General features: G+C 45.8%; 1 protein-coding gene across 1 annotated transcript in view; it reads right to left on the minus strand.

Annotated features, from left to right (window-relative positions):
- Window positions 1–7,655: 7,655 nt before the first annotated feature.
- Window positions 7,656–20,969, minus strand: part of CNBD1 (cyclic nucleotide binding domain containing 1) — a 172,018-nt gene continuing 158,704 nt past the window's right edge. Inside the window, exons 12-13 of the mRNA XM_066624400.1 lie at window positions 10,497–10,556; window positions 7,656–7,829 (exon numbers count right to left, since the gene is read on the minus strand). Coding sequence (XP_066480497.1) covers window positions 7,656–7,829; window positions 10,497–10,556 — 234 coding nt within the window. The remainder of the gene's footprint in view (window positions 7,830–10,496; window positions 10,557–20,969) is intronic.

The following is a 20,969-nucleotide window of genomic DNA, read 5'->3' on the forward strand; positions in this document are numbered from 1 at the left end:
AAAACACATAGACGAACAGGCCTTGCTGAGGGAGAGTCAGCATGGCTTCTGTAAGGGTAAGTCTTGCCTCACGAACCTTATAGAATTCTTTGAAAAGGTCAACAGGCATGTGGATGCGGGAGAACCCGTGGACATTATATATCTGGACTTTCAGAAGGCATTTGACACGGTCCCTCACCAAAGGCTACTGAAAAAACTCCACAGTCAGGGAATTAGAGGACAGGTCCTCTCATGGATTGAGAACTGGTTGGAGGCCAGGAAGCAGAGAGTGGGTGTCAATGGGCAATTTTCACAATGGAGAGAGGTGAAAAGCGGTGTGCCCCAAGGATCTGTCCTGGGACCGGTGCTTTTCAACCTCTTCATAAATGACCTGGAGACAGGGTTGAGCAGTGAAGTGGCTAAGTTTGCAGATGACACCAAACTTTTCCGAGTGGTAAAGACCAGAAGTGATTGTGAGGAGCTCCAGAAGGATCTCTCCAGACTGGCAGAATGGGCAGCAAAATGGCAGATGCGCTTCAATGTCAGTAAGTGTAAGGTCATGCACATTGGGGCAAAAAATCAAAACTTTAGATATAGGCTGATGGGTTCTGAGCTGTCTGTGACAGATCAGGAGAGAGATCTTGGGGTGGTGGTGGACAGGTCGATGAAAGTGTCGACCCAATGTGCGGCGGCAGTGAAGAAGGCCAATTCTATGCTTGGGATCATTAGGAAGGGTATTGAGAACAAAACGGCTAATATTATAATGCCGTTGTACAAATCGATGGTAAGGCCACACCTGGAGTATTGTGTCCAGTTCTGGTCGCCGCATCTCAAAAAAGACATAGTGGAAATGGAAAAGGTGCAAAAGAGAGCGACTAAGATGATTACGGGGCTGGGGCACCTTCCTTATGAGGAAAGGCTACGGCGTTTGGGCCTCTTCAGCCTAGAAAAGAGACGCTTGAGGGGGGACATGATTGAGACATACAAAATTATGCAGGGGATGGACAGAGTGGATAGGGAGATGCTCTTTACACTCTCACATAATACCAGAACCAGGGGACATCCACTAAAATTGAGCGTTGGGCGGGTTAGGACAGACAAAAGAAAATATTTCTTTACTCAGCGCGTGGTCAGTCTGTGGAACTCCTTGCCACAGGATGTGGTGCTGGCGTCTAGCCTAGACGCCTTTAAAAGGGGATTGGACGAGTTTCTGGAGGAAAAATCCATTATGGGGTACAAGCCATGATGTGTATGCGCAACCTCCTGATTTTAGGAATGGGTTAAGTCAGAATGCCAGATGTAGGGGAGAGCACCAGGACGAGGTCTCTTGTTATCTGGTGTGCTCCCTGGGGCATTTGGTGGGCCGCTGTGAGATACAGGAAGCTGGACTAGATGGGCCTATGGCCTGATCCAGTGGGGCTGTTCTTATGTTCTTATAAATGCTGCACCAGAAATCACAAAATAAGAATTGGCCCTTACAATTGTACAATACAATTGTACAAAATACAATTGTAGGGCCCCAGAGATACCCAGCTTTCAAGAATAGTCCAACTTTTAAGAAAAAGGAAGGAATCTCCATATTCAAATATATCTTGGAATAGGCATATCACTGCCATTGTGGTGATTCACCCACACCACAGAAGAGGCAATCTCAGGGCAAGCAAAATGAGGCAATCTAGATGGCTCAGTGAAGCCAGTTGTGCCAGATTTCACAAGAGAAATTTGACTAGACTGTTGCTAGCCAATGCAGATTACACAGTTCCTTCCAATTCCCAGAAGAATTTTGGATAGCAGCAGACCTCCCCAGCCCCACGCCCGGGGCAAAATCCACGATGGCGCCCCCCAAGAGCTGTCACTGCCCCCCTGCACACAAATCCCCACTGAAGCTCACAGAGCCCAGGTCGGGGAAGCTTCTCTGAGGTTCCCCGATGCTATAAACTGTGCTTATAGGAAACAGGAAGCACAGTTTTCGACCCTGTCAGGAGTCTCAGAGAGGCTTCTGCAGGGTCCTAAAGGCTTGCACCTGGCCATTTGCCCCATAGACATCTATGGTAGGTCTGCAACTGATTTTGGAACCTGGACTGATGCTTCCTTCTTACCCATCGAGGGTTCAGAGCTGTGAGGTAGATGAGGAGACACTCCACTCCACCATGATTGCTGCACAATATGCGTTAGGGAAGGGGACTGCAAAAACGGGGAAGATTGAAATGTTGGTGGGCAGCTCAATCCTATGCTTGATGAGTGCTGGGTATCATAAAAGAGCTGTAAAGCACTTTTTGACACCTGGAAAGTAAGCGGCCCTAGCAGGAAGGTTTTTGCTGTCCCACAGGTGCCACGTCCCACCCAAAGGCCTCTGGGACACGTAAGTGCTATGCCAGGTGGCAGAGGGAGGTGGGGAGAGGGTGTTTTGGACTGACAGGGAGGCGGACAGGGAGGGCTGGTTCAGGCCCGGAGTGGGTATGGACAACCTGGGAGGGAATGGGGCTGGGAACAGTGGAGGAGACCTGTGTTGTATCCTAATCATGGTCCTGCGCCTGAAAGCCTTACACAGGGCTACTTGGTTCTGTGTCCGCAATTTAGTTCGTGTAGATCCGAGTAGCCCCATTGACCAGACTGGAGCTCTGCACAGGCAAAGGGAACAAATGTCCCCATATCCAGAGGAGAGCTCCAGCCTGCTCAATTTCAGCACTGGATACAGTGTGGGCCCAGTGGCCCCACTGTGCCAGTGCTGGATAAACCTGGGGTAATAAGTGTTACATAAGAACAGCCCCACTGGATCAGGCCATAGGCCCATCTAGTCCAGCTTCCTGTATCTCACAGCGGCCCACCAAATGCCCCAGGGAGCACACCGGATAACAAGAGACCTCATCCTGGTGCCCTCCCCTACATCTGGCATTCTGACTTAACCCATTTCTAAAATCAGGAGGTTGCGCATACACATCATGGCTTGTACCCCATAATGGATTTTTCCTCCAGAAACTTGTCCAATCCCTTTTTAAAGGCGTCTAGGCTAGACGCCATCACCACATCCTGCGGCAAGGAGTTCCACAGACCGACCACACGCTGAGTAAAGAAATATTTTCTTTTGTCTGTCCTAACCCGCCCAACACTCAATTTTAGTGGATGTCCCCTGGTTCTGGTATTATGTGAGAGTGTAAAGAGCATCTCCCTATCCACTCTGTCCATTCCCTGCATAATTTTGTATGTTCTCAATCATGTCCCCCCTCAAGCGTCTCTTTTCTAGGCTGAAGAGGCCCAAACGCCGTAGCCTTTCCTCATAAGGAAGGTGCCCCAGCCCAGTAATCAACTTAGTCGCTCTCTTTTGCACCTTTTCCATTTCCACTATGTCTTTTTTGAGATGCGGCGACCAGAACTGGACAAAATACTCCAGGTGTGGCCTTACCATAGATTTGTACAACGGCATTATAAACGGCATTATAAACGGTATTAGGGCCTTAAAGCTATAGTATAAAACCAAAGTTGTCCCCACCCAGAGTCAACTTTTCTAGAAAATGTCAAATATGGCAAAGCAATCTTTAATTCGTTTTTTGTACCTTTTGTACTTCAAAACAAACTGGGGATGAAGGAAATCCCAACATCTGAGTTGGAAAACAAAGATTTCTGAAACCACTGTTGAGGGCTACTACCTAAGGGCCCAATCCAACTTCCCAATACCAATGCAATGGGGTCAATGGGGTGTGCACTGCATCCTGTGATGGGGGGCACAGTCATGGAGACCTCCTCAAGGTAAGGGAACATTTATTCCCTTACCTTGGGGGCTGCATTGTGGCTGCATTCGTGCTGGGAAGTTGGATAGGATTGGGCCCTAAATCATCATTTCAAATACTCTAGCTTCCTTTCCTGAGTTAACTCCTGTGTCTGAATGTGTGTGCAGATATGACAGGAGAATGATTAATGGCCAATCCCCACTTTTAAAAGAAAATCAGTTTCTTTGTCTGTGAAATATAATCTCTGAACAGAGGATCAAATGGAGGCATTATATGCACTAGTAATGCACACTTTCTCACAATGGGGCTTCTCCTGATTGTGTTGTCCACTGTCATCATGGATGTTGCCATGAAATGAATATGCACTTGCACTTGTGACGCTGAACAAAATGTATTCCCTCATGTGATCGTCAACAGAGGAGACAGAGTCACATGTAGAACATGATATTTGGCACTGTGGCTAGTAGCCTTATAGCTTGCAGCCAAGCCTGAGACAAAGCTTTGCATCTGAATGGATTGTCACCAATATACAACCCAATAACATTCTTAGATAGTCTCATTGGATGTGTTTTGTCCATGGTGTGAATGTGCCTGGCCACCAAAAGGAATTTCCAGGTTAAAATTACGCAGAGTTGGGAGACACTGGGCACACTCCTAAACAGGTCTACTCAGAAGTAAGTCCTATTTTGTTCAATGGGGTTTACTCTCAGGAAAGTAGAGTGAGGATTGCAGCCATTGCCTTTTTCTGCCACACATGGTGTGGTTAGTTATTTGTTTATAAATATGTATAATCCACTTTTTGTTTCTCCAACAAATCCAAACTAGATGACACAAGAAATAATTATCAAATACATATTTTTAAAAAATTAAAGCAATCTTTATATATATATATATTTACAGCTTCCTTCTCTTAGATGAGCTGCCTTCCCTAGGCTGACGAGTCCCATCTACCCGGTGGCTGTTTAGTCGCCTCTAACGACAAGTACAGCCAAACTGAGGGCCTATTCTTAGCCCCCAGCCCCCAGGGTAATAATTATTACCCAGGGTATTACCCAGGGTAATAATTATTACCCAGCCCCCCAGGTACATAATTATTTAATAATAATACCAGGGTAATAATTATTACCCAGCCCCCAGGTACAACTCTGACCTCAAACCTCCACTGCCTTGTGGCTACATCCAGTTCTGGAAAAGGCTTCAGGAGTCAACCTCGAGGCAAAATCAGGAGCCGGAGTCCCTTAGGCAGTTCATGGCTGAACACAGTCACGTTCTGGCAACTCCTGCGACGCCGCTGGAACCAACCGTATTGGCTTCTGCCTTTCCATTGGACCATTCCAGCGACGTGGAGAGGGGGGATTTGCTGCATGGGTAACAGCCTATCCTCCATACCTTCTTTACCCAGGCTTCGCGCACTGGAGAGGACACTCCAACTTCGCCATACGGCGTCGGCACAACACGGGAAGCAGCAGTTTACCGGTTATAAGTCTTTGCTCGATTGGCGTAGAGCATGACGCCAGGGGCTGCTTCTGACGGTGGGAGAGATCATTGCATCTCATTGGGCAGCTACCGCCCGCCTTAAGCTGGGCAGTCCCCAGCCAGTAAGGTGTTGCCTCGCCACGGTCCGTTAACCTCATGGGGTGCGTGGGGTTTAGGGTGAAAACCGACAAGCGGATCGACAACTCTGCACCATGCAACAGAAAACAGAAAACTACTGCCCTAAAGCTGGGCACCTGGAACTCATTCTCTCGATATCGAGCTAAACAAGCGCATCGGTAAAGCAGCTACCACGTTTTCCAGACTCACAAAGAGAGTCTGGTCCAACAAGAAGCTGACGGAACATACCAAGATCCAGGTCTACAGAGCTTGCGTCCTGAGTACACTTCTGTACTGCAGCAAGTCATGGACTCTTCGCTCACAACAGGAGAGGAAACTGAGCGCTTTCCACATGCGCTGCCTCCGACGCATCCTCGGCATCACCTGGCAGGACAAAGTTCCAAACAACACAGTCCTGGAACGTGCTGGAATCCCTAGCATGTATTCACTGCTGAAACAGAGACGCCTGCGTTGGTTTGGTCATGTCGTGAGAATGGATGATGGCCGGATCCCAAAGGATCTCCTCTATGGAGAACTCGTGCAAGGAAAGCGCCCTACAGGTAGACCACAGCTGCGATACAAGGACATCTGCAAGAGGGATCTGAAGGCCTTAGGAATGGACCTGAACAGGTGGGAAACCCTGGCCTCTGAGCGGCCCGCTTGGAGGCAGGCTGTGCAGCATGGCCTTTCCCAGTTTGAAGAGACACTTTGCCAACAGTCTGAGGCAAAGAGGCAAAGAAGGAAGGCCCATAGCCAGGGAGACAGACCAGGGACAGACTGCACTTGCTCCCGGTGTGGAAGGGATTGTCACTCCCGGATTGGCCTTTTCAGCCACACTAGACGCTGTGCCAGAACCACCTTTCAGAGCGCGATACCATAGTCTTTCGAGACTGAAGGTTGCCAATACAATACAAAAAAAAAATTTACAGCTGGGAAAAATCAAACTAAAGCTAGTTGGAGAATACAATGAATGACTAAAACCAGCAGAACAAACACAGAATGTAATAGTCACAAATAGTTCACTCTTACCAGAAATGTGTGGTGCGAAGGCAGCAGGTGAGGCAGAAACCCCCCCCCCCCACACACATCATAGTCCATGGTAAAGCACCATAGCTGCCCCTCCTACTTACACCTTAACCTGAAAAAGCAAGTGTAAGGAGAGACTCCTCAGGTGTAAGCCGGCAGGGCAGCTACAGTGCTTTTCCATGGAGTACAATGGGGAGGTTCTGCCTCACCTGTTGCCCCCACACCACACGTCCTTGCCTCTTACCCACCTCAGATGCCAAAGTTTTTATTCTGCAATGGAAGGAAAGGAGCAAGAAAGCTAGACAATCACTTGTCTGAGGAAAAGACTAAGTGGTAAAAGAGACATGGGCTTCATACAGCTGCCTCTCTTTCCTTCTTTCACATAGCATCAGCTTGAACAGAACATGTGGCAGGTCATTGCTGTGCTGTGTGTTGTGCCACCCCTGCCACCAGCAGCCCATGGTGTGAGGAAAACTGAGATGAAAACCCTTCCTTTCACCTGACCAATCACATTACTAATCAACCACCTAACTTATGATGAGACATTTTAGATCTATTTGTGCTTTTACTCATGTTGTCTTTTAATGAAAGGAAACCTTTCCACTGAACTAACCCATAAGATCTTTCTGTTACTGTGGACCTTTCATATTTAAGGACAAATCCAGTGGTCCAGGGCACATGCCCTAGGCACCACTTAAAGGGAACACCACTGAGCAGCAGCTCCCTGGCCTACTCTCAGCTCACATGCAGCCACTATAAATCTCCAAGCGCACTGCTGTGCTCAGGGGCCTGCAATGGCTCAGCAGAAGTTAAACGTTGGCCAGGAAACTGCTAGAGAAGGACTGGGGGTGGTAGCCACATTGTGAAGCCATCACCCCCCCCAACCCAGATGTGTTGTCATGGCATCACGTGATGTCACAGTGTTGTGTTATGTCATGGCATCAGCACCCCAAGTGGTGCTGCTGGATATTCTTCACTACTGCTGATGTTCTTCACTACTGCCTTTCTAAAGTGGGTCTAAAGAACCTTTGTTTGTGATCCATGCTTCTCCTGTCCCTGAGGTGTTCTATAGCTTGTCAGCTGTTTTTGGGGTCCCTAAGTGCTTCTAAAAATATTGTATTAATGCCTGCTATTTATGTCTTCTCAAATCAAATTTAAACATTAAACAGTTTACAATATAAGGAACCAGGAGGAGTTGGACAAAGGACAAGATGCCAAAAAGAGATGGTCAATGGCGGCATACTGGCCTATTTAAAGAGGTGAATGACAGATGGGAAGTTGTTTGGAAGAGCTGCTGGGACAACAGGAGAGAAGCCAAAAAGCAGAAGATCAACTGTCATCTTTTGCTAAAGCCTCCATTGCTTTCTGCACACGTGTTCTTTGAGGGGCATCACAGGAACTTTCTTGATGCCTTTTCTTATTGGAATAAATATGCTCATGGGTCCATCTTCCAACACCAGGGGTAATGCCATTGTAAAACAATGCATCATTCAGTGTTGTATCCTGCCAGTAGGGAGGGGAAAAAAGTGTTAAGAATTAAAATCAAGATATTTCAAAATCTAGTAAAACTACAGGAGATGGACCACTCACTCCACAGCCCCAGAACTACATCCATTTAGGTATGCAAGTAACTAGAAACTCGTTTTTTTAATTGTTATTGGTTCATACTGTTTTGATGACAGACTGGAAAAGATGGAAATTATTTAACCTGAAAAATACTTTCTCTCCCCCCCCCCCAGTTTTCCATCAGAAGAAATCAATGCAACAATGAATTGCATTTCAAAATAATTGTTGAAAAGATATTTATACAAATATCATGGATGAATGTTGATCTAATTCTGTTTGGAGCCAAATAATCTGGTACCTGTTGTTGGGATAGCACAAGGTAGTGCTGTTCCCCCCCCCCATGAGAGATTTCCTATATGGTGGTATAGGCCTTAATCTGCCCTATCATGCTCATTAATGACTACACAAATCATCAGGGGTTTGAAATATAGAGCCAACAGTGTACAGATACAATATATAGAGGCACTCACAGCTCAGTCCTGAGCTGGCTGGTGCATGGGGCTGCAGCGGCACCGAAAATGGCTGCCACTGCATCCTGTGTGCTTTGCAGGCACCACCAGTGGCTCCTCGGAAGAAGGGGACTTTCATCCCCTTCCCCCGGGTAAACCGAGTAGCCCCACAATGGGGCTACTCAATTCCACACTGACCCTTGGGTTGGTGTAGAATTTTGAGCCTCTGTGTTGGGCTGGTGGCTCCACCGGTCCCGCCTCCCTCCCGCCCCACTCCCTCCCCCTGCATGCCTCCTCCCCACCCTCCCCCCACCCTCCCTCCACCTCCCCCCCACCCAGAATGCCTCCTTCCTGCCTCCCCCTACCACTAGTTTTTTTATGGGTGGATGGAGAGGATTACTCAGTTCTTTTTTTTTTTTTCAATGCCACTCGTGTTTTTTTATTACTGATTTAGGGCACAATCCTAACCAGCTTTCCAGCACCAAGGTAAGGGTAATGCAGCTCCAAGGTAAGGGAACAAACATGAGGAGGCCTCCATGACTGCCCCCCAACTGCAGGATACAGCACACGCCCCCTAACCAGGTCTATTCAGAAGTAAGTCCTATTTTGTTCAATGGGACTTACTCTCAGGAAAGTGTGGTTCGGATTGCAGCCTTAGTTTCATTTTTGTTTGTTTCGTGTTTCATTATTAACCACTGAAACAACTTTCCTAAGGAGCAACATAGAAATGTGAGAGCTAAAATCTTCTAAGACGCTAGACTGCAATCTGATGTACGTTTTTCTTGGGAGTGTGTCCTGCTGAATGCCATATTAGATTTCCTTCCATGTAAACATTGCATTGGATTCATTGATAAGGTTGCAACCCCCTACATCCTTATTTGGGAATCAGTCCCACTGAACTCAATAGGGCTTTCAAATAGTCGTGGATAGGTTTCTTCTCTATGCATACCATTTTCAATGTGAATTTTGATGGCCACTGAAAATGCCATTGATATTCATTCTGAAAGCATGTGATTTGTTTTAACCCAAAACAAGGTTTTCGGGGACAAGTGAAATCATCCTGGCAACATCAGTGGTAATGATGTTTTATGAGCAAAGGGTGAGGGCAGCTGGACACAAATGTCATGTGTTTGTGGGATCAGTGCCACAAACTAGATTTTGGCAGCCACAAGTTACAGTGCATATGGCAGTTGCTGAATATCAGTTGGGCACATCCCAAAGAAGTGGAGGGTGGGTGTTTTGTTTTGGGTTTTTTTGCTTACATTTCATTTGTATGATGTTCTACACATCCACCAGAAAATGAACCAATCCTGTTTATAACAAGGAGATGAAGAGGAAAGTCTTTTAAAATATATATATATATAGTGCTAATTGTTTTCTTTTCAAAGCTAAAATAAATTAATATTGTTGCTTGCTTGTTTATCTGCTTTCAAACTTGAAGGCTATTGCAGTCTAAATGTTATTCTTTTTTTTTTTTTTTTTTTAAATAGCTGATGATGAAATTAAGCCATCTGGCTCAATAAAGACTACAAATAAAGACTGGCCTGAATCTATGGTTTCAGTTGAGCTGCTATAGCACTACTTTCCAGATACTGGGTAGTGAGAATCAACACTTTTGGTTCTCACTGAAATAGGTGAGATTTAGGGACAAAATAGGGATGGCATGTCAATATGCAAGGAATTCTTGACTGTCAGGGTAGTTCAGCTGTGGAACAGATTGCCAAGGGAGGTGGTAGATTCTCCCTCACTGGAGATGCTGGTAGAATTTCCTGCTACAGGCAGGGGGTTGCATTAGAAGAACTTATGCATGCCTTCCAACTCTATGATTCTACGAATGGGGTGGGAGAGGGTGGAACGGGGTGGTGACAGAGGTGGGTGGTATGTGAACTGTGCACGGAAGCGGGTGAGATTGGCAGAGGTGGGACTGATCTGCCTGCACAGGTCAATGCGAACTTGCGCCTGCAATATTGCTGGTGCAGGTCTAAGTTGACCCATTGCATCTGCTGGGGCTTAGGTACCCCAAAGAAACCTCCAGCAGCCAAAAATCCTCCGTGGGGTGTAGTGTACCCATGCCGCTGTACTGGAACTCCACTGCTATAACACGAGGTGTCGTCCTACGCAAGGCCTTTCACATCAGTCCCCATTATCTCATTACCTTTTTCTGCTTCCATTCTTTTTCTGTTTCCTTTTTTATATATGCAAGCTTGAGATCCTCCTGTGCAGAAAGAGAACAATGGTGAATAGTTTTAAGTCCAAATGTTTTTTTCATTTAGGAGCCTTTGGTGGCCTCACTTCAAGAACGATCTAATTTTATAATCCTCTCTAAGGCTTCATGATTTAATTTATATGCTTTTACATAAAAATACCTCATTTCAAAACAACATGTCATGGAATATTATCACTGCAGGACACATTAGAGTGGAATAACTGTTCTCTAATAAGAAGAATAATGTTCCCCTCATAAGAAGGTTACTATCAAAACACAGACATATGCTTCCCTCAGAACCACCCAGTCTCTCGAACAACTGTCTCTTTCACTCATTTACATGTAGAACCAAGTTGGTCTTCATTTGTAGAAGGCAAAGACCGTCCATTGAGCTATATGACTGTATACTGTGTATAGTTAATGAGAGCATTAATTACAAGTCTAAATTAAATGTTTATTTTAGTAACTCTCACCAAATGCATAGACCAGACTGTGCTCGAGAAAGAACTTCTCAAAGAGAAACACTCAGATTTTGACAACCATGAATGGACAAAAAGGCAGCTTGTAATTCTCTGAGAATAGGTGAAATAGGCAAGGTATCGATCATTGTTGAAAGGAAACACCTGGGAGAAATTCAGGCACTAATATACAGTATAACAAAATAGACCTATTTAAGTGACCACACTGCTGATATTTACAGAAACCAAAACAGGTGTAATTTTATTCCCCAAAATGCTTCAAAATGCAAGATAGAGCTAGACTGCCTCCAATTGCCAGAAGCAGGAGAGGGCACCAGGACACAGGTTGTGTTTGTGTGTGTCCCCTGAAGCATTTGGTGGGCCATTGTGAGATACGGGAAGTTGGACTAGATGGGCTTTTGGCCTGATCCAGCGGGACTCTTATGTTCTCAAAAGAAGGCCTCTGTAAAGTCCAACTAACAATTACTCCTACACTGACTGTGCAAACCTGTGGGCAGCGGAACATGCTTTATAGTGCTGCAAACACCTTTCCAGTGCTGCATGTCGGGTTTCCCCTCCTCCCACAGGTCCCCAGCTTACCCAGGGAGAAGACTTCTGGGCCAGAGGATCAGGGAGGAAGCTGGTGGAACATGGGGCCACCTCCCCATGCACTGCCTGGGCACTCCTGTGGGCAGCAAAGCGCAGCACTGTGTGCCAAACCCCCCCCCCCCACGTCTTCCTCCGCCTTGGAGGAGGGAGGGGGGAGACAGGACACAGGCCATTCGGCTGCTAGGTAGCCACTCCTCCCCCACCTTGGGAGAGAAGAGGAGCACTCCCTCACCCAGCCAGCCGGGACCTGCCTTGCTGGGCAGGGCACCTGGCTATGACATCAGGAGCCCACAGCTGGACCTCCCGACGTCATCTGCAGAGCTACAGGACCCAGGTGGGCAGAGCCAGCCCACCTCCCAAAGGCAGAGACCAGAGCAGAGGCAGCAGCCTTCCCAGCCATCTCAGGAACAACCCTGGCAGCTCCAGGTGAGAGGAGGTGGGAGGGAAACAGAGAGAGGGAGGAGTTGTGGTCATCCCAGGGGAGGGCAGTCCCACAGACACGCCCTTTTTGTACCATCCCTGTGAGGGAAGGGGAGGGGCCAGCCCTATATGAACCTGGAGGCCAGGGGTGACAATGCAGTTGGGAGTTAGAAGAGCAGGCAGGAGGACCTGCTGACAGTAGCCCCTGCTCCTGACTCTGGTAAATGCAGCCAACCCAAAGAGGGGGAGCTGGGTGACTCAACCCCCCTTTCTTCTGGTGAACTAGTCTGAGGCCTCCACAAGGGGGTCCCCCTCGGAAAGGCTGGGTGGGCTCTCCCCTCCCCCCACAGGGAGGCCTCACACTGCATGTTTGCAGGTTACTGCCAGAGATGTCAAGTGGCAACCCATGCACTGCAGCTCCCAGGGAGAAGCTGCTCTGGTCCCAGTGTATTGGCAGGGGTGGGTGAGGATAGGGCATTCCTGGACAGAGCTGGGGAGGATGGGAGTCGTATCAGAGGTGAAAGCAGTGTATCCTGGCATAAGCAATGCATGCCAGGATACTATCCCTTCTAGAGCCTTCCAACAAACATCCTTTCTCTCCTAGGGGTAGCACCAACTATGTAACTGGAGCAGGTCGTAGGAGACATAAGCAATTGAGAGGTTTATGGAGGGGTAAGCGAATATAGATTCCCTTGCCTATCCCAAGCCTCTCAGTCATCCGCCCCACTATAGCATATAGCACAGTCTGTTTCAGCATGCGCTGCATGCTATGCTATCCTCTATAGCTATAGAGGATAGGACCTCTCTCTCTTTCTCACACACACACACACACACACACACACACACACACACACACACACACACACACACACACACGTGTTCACTTCCTGGATATGTGCACTGTGCCTGCCTGGGAATGCACAGGATTTGTGGATGGCCACACACAATGTCATGGATGATCAGTGTGGTTAGGGAACCAGCAACGGACAGGCATCAGAAATGGACAAGTGGAAGCAGGGGAAAGTAGAGACTTCCAGGGTCAAGCACTTCAAAGGAAATGGTTCACAGCAAAGAAAGCCTAAAGCTCTAGTATGAGCATCGCTAAATTTGATCTGCTTGTGCTGAGCAGACTTCGAAATAAGTACAGTATTCAAATATTTGTCGGCACAAGCAAATGGAGAAATGGCAAGTTGCCACTGTAGTCACAGAGTACAGCCATTAGCCAGTTGTTCAGAATAAAGGGAATCTGTGTACAGAAACAGAAATTGCCATTAGATCACAAAGGGTTTTACCCCAGTAATTTGGCACAAGTGAGTCACTCAGAATTCTGCAAAAATTGCCCAAGAATAAAATGCAGACCAAAGTAATTTCTGGGCTTGAAGTCATCGGTGCTGATCTATGAATATTTGCCCAAACAAAGACCTTTGTAGGTAATGGGCTTTTCCAGAGTAATGTTTTCAGTCAGTGCTTTACCTTGTGCTAGCCAAACGACGCAATATTCCTGCCTTTACATAATGAAAGGAGAGCTCATAGTGCCATGGTAGAACATTGGTCTTGCATGCATATTGAATTCCAGTATTTTAGTTAAAGGATGTCAGGTAGCAGAATTAGGAAAGACTCCTGCCCAACATCTTGAAGAGAGGCTGAGAAGGCTACTCTCTCTTGAAGAGAGTAGACTGAGCAGATAACTGTGGCACAGGGGTAGGGAAAGGGTGGGAGGAGGACAATGATGGGGGCAGGGTGGGCAGATCAGGCCTAGGATGGGGACGGGATCAGTGGTGCCAATGTGTCCCGTATCCTATCCCTCTTCCAGTGCCTAATTCACCTACATGGTTATATAATAATAATAATAATACAGGTATTTATATACCACCTTTCTATAGCTGGTCCAGGTCTGGGTTTACCCATTCTTGCTGCTGGAGCTTACCCCAGAACAAGGGGACAAATGTCCCCTTACCTCAAGGAGGTCTCCATTAGCCGAAACTCCTCTCCAGGAAGCAGTGGAAGCCATGCCGGCGTCACTGCATGGGTGAGAGGGAATATACTTAGGATTGGGCTATAATTTTCTGTGCAGTTTATATTAGGGAATCAGAGAAGGGAAATGAATTATGGTATCATAGGAGTTGGCATGGACCCCAGTACTGCAAGTCAATGCATTCCATGGTAACCTTAAACATTAGCAACCCATATCTCTGTTTAGCCACACTTCAGAAAATTAAGTGGTACCTGAATTTTCTAAAGGAACTAGTTGGGTTTACCTTGAGAGTGTCACAAATAAACAGAACTGCCCAATTTGTAGAACCGCACGTGAATGAAGAGAAAGTGCATGACTGTTAAAAGAATAATAGTCAATATTTGCTCATTAGAAAGTTAGGATAACTTATGCATCAACACATGACCCAGAATGAGTGTGGATGACTCTGAATATATTATATTCTTCACATGAATTGTCACTTAAACCAAAAATTATCCAAGATTAATAAGCACACGGTTTTCCCTCCAGCATTCATAAAACTAATGAGGAAAATTGAGTGTAAGGAGGGGAATATTAATTCCAACTTTTAAAAAATATATATTAATCCCTCATTAAAATGATGTTAATGAAAATATATATCAGAATCCAAAAGGGAAAATTAAAATGTCGCCAGCTGGAAAAAATTAAAATGCCACCAGCAGTCATTTTTTGCAGTGTAACAAAACTATTTAAGATACTGGTGGTCACAAAGGAACCGTCCATCATTGGAGGCAACTTCCGATCAGTCGAGGATTCTGAAAGATGCAAAATAGTACAGTGCAACAGCAATATGGAACGCAGTTCAACATCACCGCAATGGTTCTTAATCGTCTCTACTAAAATAAACCATAGAATAATAAAAGTGACATTAAATATTTGAAGAGACAATGGCTAGCATCCAAAGAGTTTTCAACTGATTCTATGTGTCTTCCTGAGTTCCTCACTTTTTTTTCCAACTGCTGCTCCTTATAGTGAAGCGGAAAGCACTCCTGAAAATTCAGTGGGCTCATGGGAACCATTTACTAGGCAACATTGAGAGAACCTATGTTCTGACATGGTGGACTATGAAGCCCCACAACAAGTCCTGAAGGTCCCCACACGACCCTTTAATCTAAAGTCAATATCTCAGAAAAGACCAATTTATTTGTGCATATTGCAATATGCTTTTAATGTAACTGGCTCTGTGTTTGCTAGAAGAAATCTCTAGACCAGGGGTGCCCAAACCCCGGCCCGAGGGCCACATGCGGCCCTCAGGGCCTTTCAATCAGGCCCTCGGGGAGCCCCCAGTCTCCAATGAGCCTCTGACCCTCCAAAGACTTGCTGGAGCCCGTGCTGGTCTCTCAGCAAGAGAAAGACTGTTCGACCTTGGCTCCCAAGCTCACTTGGGAGCTGTGGGATAAGGGCTCCCTCCACCACTTGCTGTTTCATGTCTGTGATGCAGCAGTGGCAGTGAAGGAAAGGCTGGCCTTGCTTTGTGCAAGGCCTTTTATAGGCCTTGAGCTACTGCAAGATCTTCATTCATTCACACAAGTTCCAACTCTAATATATTCATTTATGTAAATTTATTCAAATTTTAAATGGTAAATTAATTCCTTTTTTTCCCCCGGCACCCGACACAGTGTCAGAGAGATGATGTGGCCCTCCTGCCAAAATGTTTGGACATCCCTGCTCTAGACCTATGGAATACCACTTCTCTGTCAAGTTCCGTGCAGGCTGCGTACAGGTTTGCTTGACACAACCCCTGGTGGCTCTCCATATATAGTGGGTTAATGAGTTAACTCACATGGAAATACTTTACTCACATTTTTTGAGTCTACCCTGTACATAGCTTCTGAAAAGCCAGAGGTGCCTACTACTTGTGTTCCTACAGCTGCTCTCCTTGTATGGGTGTGCTTAGGAGGATGTGGTCTGCCATTCTGGAGACAGAGCACGATCCTCTTGCTTTGATGGTGTGGAAGAGAGAGAGGAGGGAGAAAGGGCAAGAAATAGTATTAAGGATCACATCTCCGGCAAGGATCACAGAGGGCAGATGAAGAGTGTCAGGTGTAGGCAAATTCTGAAACCCTGAAAACTGCCCTTCCCACAACACACCCCCATCACCACTTTACCAAGAGCAGCAGAGCCTCTGGGAGCTGCTGGCACATATGACATGCCTCTGACCATTTGTGGCCGCACTATGGAAGCGCATGATGACTCAGCTTTTATGCCACTGCAAATGGCCTTGTGCTGCTGGAACCTGAATTCTGGTAGCACAAGACCCTGACACAACTGGGTCACATTAAATTCAATGTGGTTTACTTCCAGGAAAGAGTGCACAGTTGGCCCTCATTATCTGTAGGGGATCTGTTCCCAGACTCCCTGTGGATACTGAAACCTGTGGGTAATCAAATCCACGATCATCAGAGGACCTCGGGATGTGACTGGAAATGCCTTCTGGTCACATCCAGAGGTGTTCTGAAGTGTGGGGGGGCCACCTGTGGACTCCCCATGCTTCAGAAGGCCTGCCAAAGCAATCTGAAAGGCACTTCTTATTTAGCGAAAAACCGGAAGTGACTTTCAGAAGGCTCTGGCATGCCTTCTGAGTCACGTGGCCTCCCCGCTCCTCAGAAGGCCTCCCTCCGGCGTTCCAGGGAGGCGTTCCGGGGAGGGGGGAAGCAGGCGGAGGGCGGAGAGAGGGCGGGGAGGAGGTGTGATTGGGAGGCAGGGAAAGGGCAGGTGGGAGGCGTGCCAGGGGGAGAGAATGGGGAGGCAGAGAGGTGGGTCTGTTGGAGGCTCAGCGCCCTACACGAACGCTTTTACCTTACCACCAACTGTAAAGTGAGTAGCCCCATTGTGGGGCTGCTTCCCTTACCGGGGAGAATGGGACAAAAGTTGCCGCCCGTGGCAGCCCAAGATGCACAGGATGCGGCAGCAGCCATTTTCGGTGCTGCCGAAGCTGGGCGCTCCGGGTAGCTCAGGATTGACTTGCCCATTAGTGAAAAGGCTTCTATTGCTATATGTAAATATTGATGATGATGATGATTAGATTTGTATTCTGCCTTTTTACTTGAAGGGCACCCAAGGCGGCTTTGTAATTTAATTACTTCTACACTGGGAAAGTTTTTGGGTTATGTGACCCTGTAATCTGCTTTTATTCTGCTGTGATGTATTTTTTTTTAACATTATGTTCTAATATTGTGATCTGGATTCTATGTATATTGGACAGCTAAAACTAAAAAATAAATTGGAAGTGGAATGTGTTTTGTAAAAAACATTAATCCTCACCCAGATAGTGAGGTCAACTTGGCCTGGGGATGTGGAAAAAAATTAATAAACTTTCGATTTCAATCTGCTACAACTCCATACTGCTTGTGTTCCTCCGCCTTAAGAAGGTCAATTGCCCTGTTGTGTTTCATGTTCATACCTCCTTGCAATTTTTAGTAACTTGCAGCCCATGCTCTGAGACTGTTGAAGTCTTTTCTACCCCAGTTGAATTGGACTGAAAATTGATATTAACATGTGCCTCTGATTTTTGCATGTAGAAAATAAAAATCACTATTATTATTTTTGCTGATGTTTTGCTTCTTTACTTCCAAAAGGAAATAATCAGTGAAAGGTGATTGATTTTTATTTAAATTTTGTATTCTGATCAAGACAATCCTCATAGGTTGTTGTTTTCTGACTTACTTTGGGGTAGATTCAAGTCCTCCCCAGCCACCTGCACATCCACCACATTTGAAAAAAAACAACACTTTTCATTTGGCAGAGGGTTGCATTACTCAATACCTTCCATCTTTGCCACAAATTAAGCTACAAGTTTGCCATATAAAGTGAGCATCACATCGTTTTCCATAGTGGTTTGGTCCTGTTGTAATCTTTCATATCCTAATTATGTCATTTTCTCAACCCAGATAAATATAACCCAACCCTAAATTATTTCGTGACATCAATTTATTAGCACATTGCTGATAATCAGCTTTCTTCTTGTTCAGTTTAAACTAAATTGTAAAACACTGCACAATTCCCTAACTATTCAGATGCAGACCCCATTGGGGAAAAAGCTCACTTATAATGTACACATGTTGAACTACATCCAAGGCCACCTAAGGAAGGTCACAGGAAAAGAATGCAGTATTTTTCCAGATCCAACCACTCCTCTCCTGTTCAGAAACATCTGCATTTATGACCAGAGAGACTTGTATTAAATCAGAAAATCCTTACTTTCGAGGACGGTTTCCAAAAGATTGAAATATACATTATGAGATCACTGCAAGCCGATTAGTCTCTTCAGGGTAAAAAAATCCTGCTAACGCGGTGTTAATCTGAGGGCACTAGAAGTTCTACAGATGTTAGCAGTTAGCATGTTGGCTTTATATAGGTAATGCATGCCAATCAAAGAATAGTTTTATTCTAAAACTATTCTTTCTATTCTATTCTTTCTAGTACTTGCTATTCTGTTGACAAAACATTTTTATGCTTAAGGGATGTGAGCTGATGTGATAATTAGGGATGTGTTGGAAAAACACAAATACTACCTTTGGATTTCTCATCATTGCCTAATTTGCTGGCCCAATTCATTTCACTGGCTCATTTCAACAATTTGCCACATTTCATGCCCGATTCAGGTGGCTACTTCATTTAATTTTTTATTCATTTTTGGAATAGTTTCTCATTTGTTTCAATTCAATTTTTTTGCAGGTTTTTAATTACTTTTCAGAATTGGATGAAATGTACAGGATGGAAACCCTCCATAAGGGGACAAAGCCAATTACATTTCATCCAAATAGGTGCTGCGGTTGTCAGTCTAGGGGGCAACTAAAGTTAGAACATTTAAAAAGAGTTCTTGATGGGCCTGCTGCATGTTTTTGTCAACTGCTTCTGATACTGCCCCCTTCCCAGCCGTGATCTTCCCCCTTTCTGCCCTAATCTCCAGCCCATTCCTCTACCTCCCCACCTAGTTCACTCTATCCCAACCCCCTGCCTGCTTCCTGTGCTGACTTACCAGTGCTGGGGTTCCAGTGCTATCACCACTTACAACAATGACAGAAGCCTTGTCACCTTTTGCAACCACCATAAAGCACGCTGCATTGCCAGAATGTGAGTTCCAGCTATGCAGTATTCCTATAGCAGTCCAGCAGAAAAACGCATCGAGCTTCCTTGTGTTTGGACTTAAATAACCCATAGTTAATAATGTTATCAAGGTATCTGATTGAAGGAGTGGAACTCACTTAGCCACTCCATCCCACTCCTTTACCTAGACCAGCCATTTTCAACCACTTTGCCATGGCCCACTGGTGTGCTGTGAATAGTTTGCAGGTATGCCGTGGGAGTTTGGGGGAGGGTCATTTATCGGTAGGACCATTGGGGGATGATGAGCCCCCCACCAACAACATGGTGTGCCGTGTCAATTGACAAAAAACCAACGGTGTGCCTTGACAATTTTAGTACCTTGTCAGTGTGCCGTGAGTCAAAAAGATTGGAAATCACTGACCAGTCAGGTTTGGTAACCCAATCAACAGTGCATGCATATCTCTAGGCAGGTTAGCTACTCTAGACAGGGAAGAATGCTTCCAAACCACAGCTTCCAAATGCACAGTGGCTAGTGAATGGTGGCATTTCAATCAAACAACAAGAGGCTGCTTGCAATAGGATGCCTCAGCAGCTTTTTAAGCTGCTGGACCTTGCACGGGAGCTTCAGAGGGTTAGATGTGTCCAAAAATAAGGAAAAATACAGGGAATTCATCACACAACAATTTACCAAAAATACACACACCCCTATGTAATATCTCTGCTGAATTCCAGATAGATAGCTGCAGAGTTTTCCATAAAAAATAACGTTAGAAGCTTGAACTTATTGTTTTGTTTTCTGCCCAATTTGCACCAAAGTCTCAGGAAATGCAGAGCTGACCCTAGGAAAGTTCCTTTGTGACAATTCCGATGAGTGATAGTTCAGAACTGCCCGTCACATTGTTCCTTGCCAGATGTCCTCCTCCCAAGCCACCTAAAGATACATGGTAAAGAAGGGGGAGAGAAGCAGCCAGACATTCAAAGCGGCGGCTTTGAATATCTTTGCTTAAGTGATTCAGAAAGACCTGGCTTCATTTAGCACTCTGCCCAAATTTGGCAATTCAGATCAGAGTGCGATTCTTTTTGAAATCAAATGACACCCCTACATCAATAGCTATGTTTGTGACGTTCAACAGTGGATGTCGGTTTTACACATTCAGATCATTGACAGCCTGCTCCCATCTATGTTGACTCAAAGCGAGTTGACTCAAAGCAAGTACCACTGAGTAAGTACCACTGAGTTATTGCTGAGTTAAGCAAGTACTACGAGTTATTCCCACAGAAGTGTGCATTAAGATCGTAGGCCACAATTAAGCTAATTTCTTGTAGCCATGACGTGTGGGCACACCTGCCATTCTAGATGTCCTATACTAACATTCCTGTTAGTCAAGCTGTATACGCCAAAAGTCCATGAGATGTATGAGATCTGATCACGCATTTTTAGACATTCTTAGTTTAGTCTCAAAAAATTCTGGGGGAGGCCTTCTATTTGACCAGATCAGCAATGCCATGGGATAGGAGTCAATCCTTTCACCCTTCTGTTTTTTTCTGATCGAATGCCAAATCTGCTATTTGCTTCACTGTGGAACATATATTAGGTTCCTGTAAGTTTTTTTCCCAACAAGGCAAACAGCAGTTTTGGAAAAGTGAATTAGAATAGAAAAAATGGCATGTTGGGAGCAGGAGTTAAACCCTCTCTCCTCCAGCATTGCTGCAGTGATCAGAGACCCCACCTCATCCCTGCCAAGTTGCTTTTACTTAAAAATAGAAATACTGTATCAGGAGAGTCCATCATGCATCCCCTGTGCCTCCAGTAGCTTGGCCCAAACGGTGTTTGCTGAGTGGGAGAATCTTTTTCAAACAGAGACAGCTACT

The sequence above is a fragment of the Tiliqua scincoides genome, chromosome 4 (genome assembly GCF_035046505.1).
Source record: "Tiliqua scincoides isolate rTilSci1 chromosome 4, rTilSci1.hap2, whole genome shotgun sequence".
Taxonomy (NCBI): Eukaryota; Metazoa; Chordata; class Lepidosauria; order Squamata; family Scincidae; genus Tiliqua; species Tiliqua scincoides.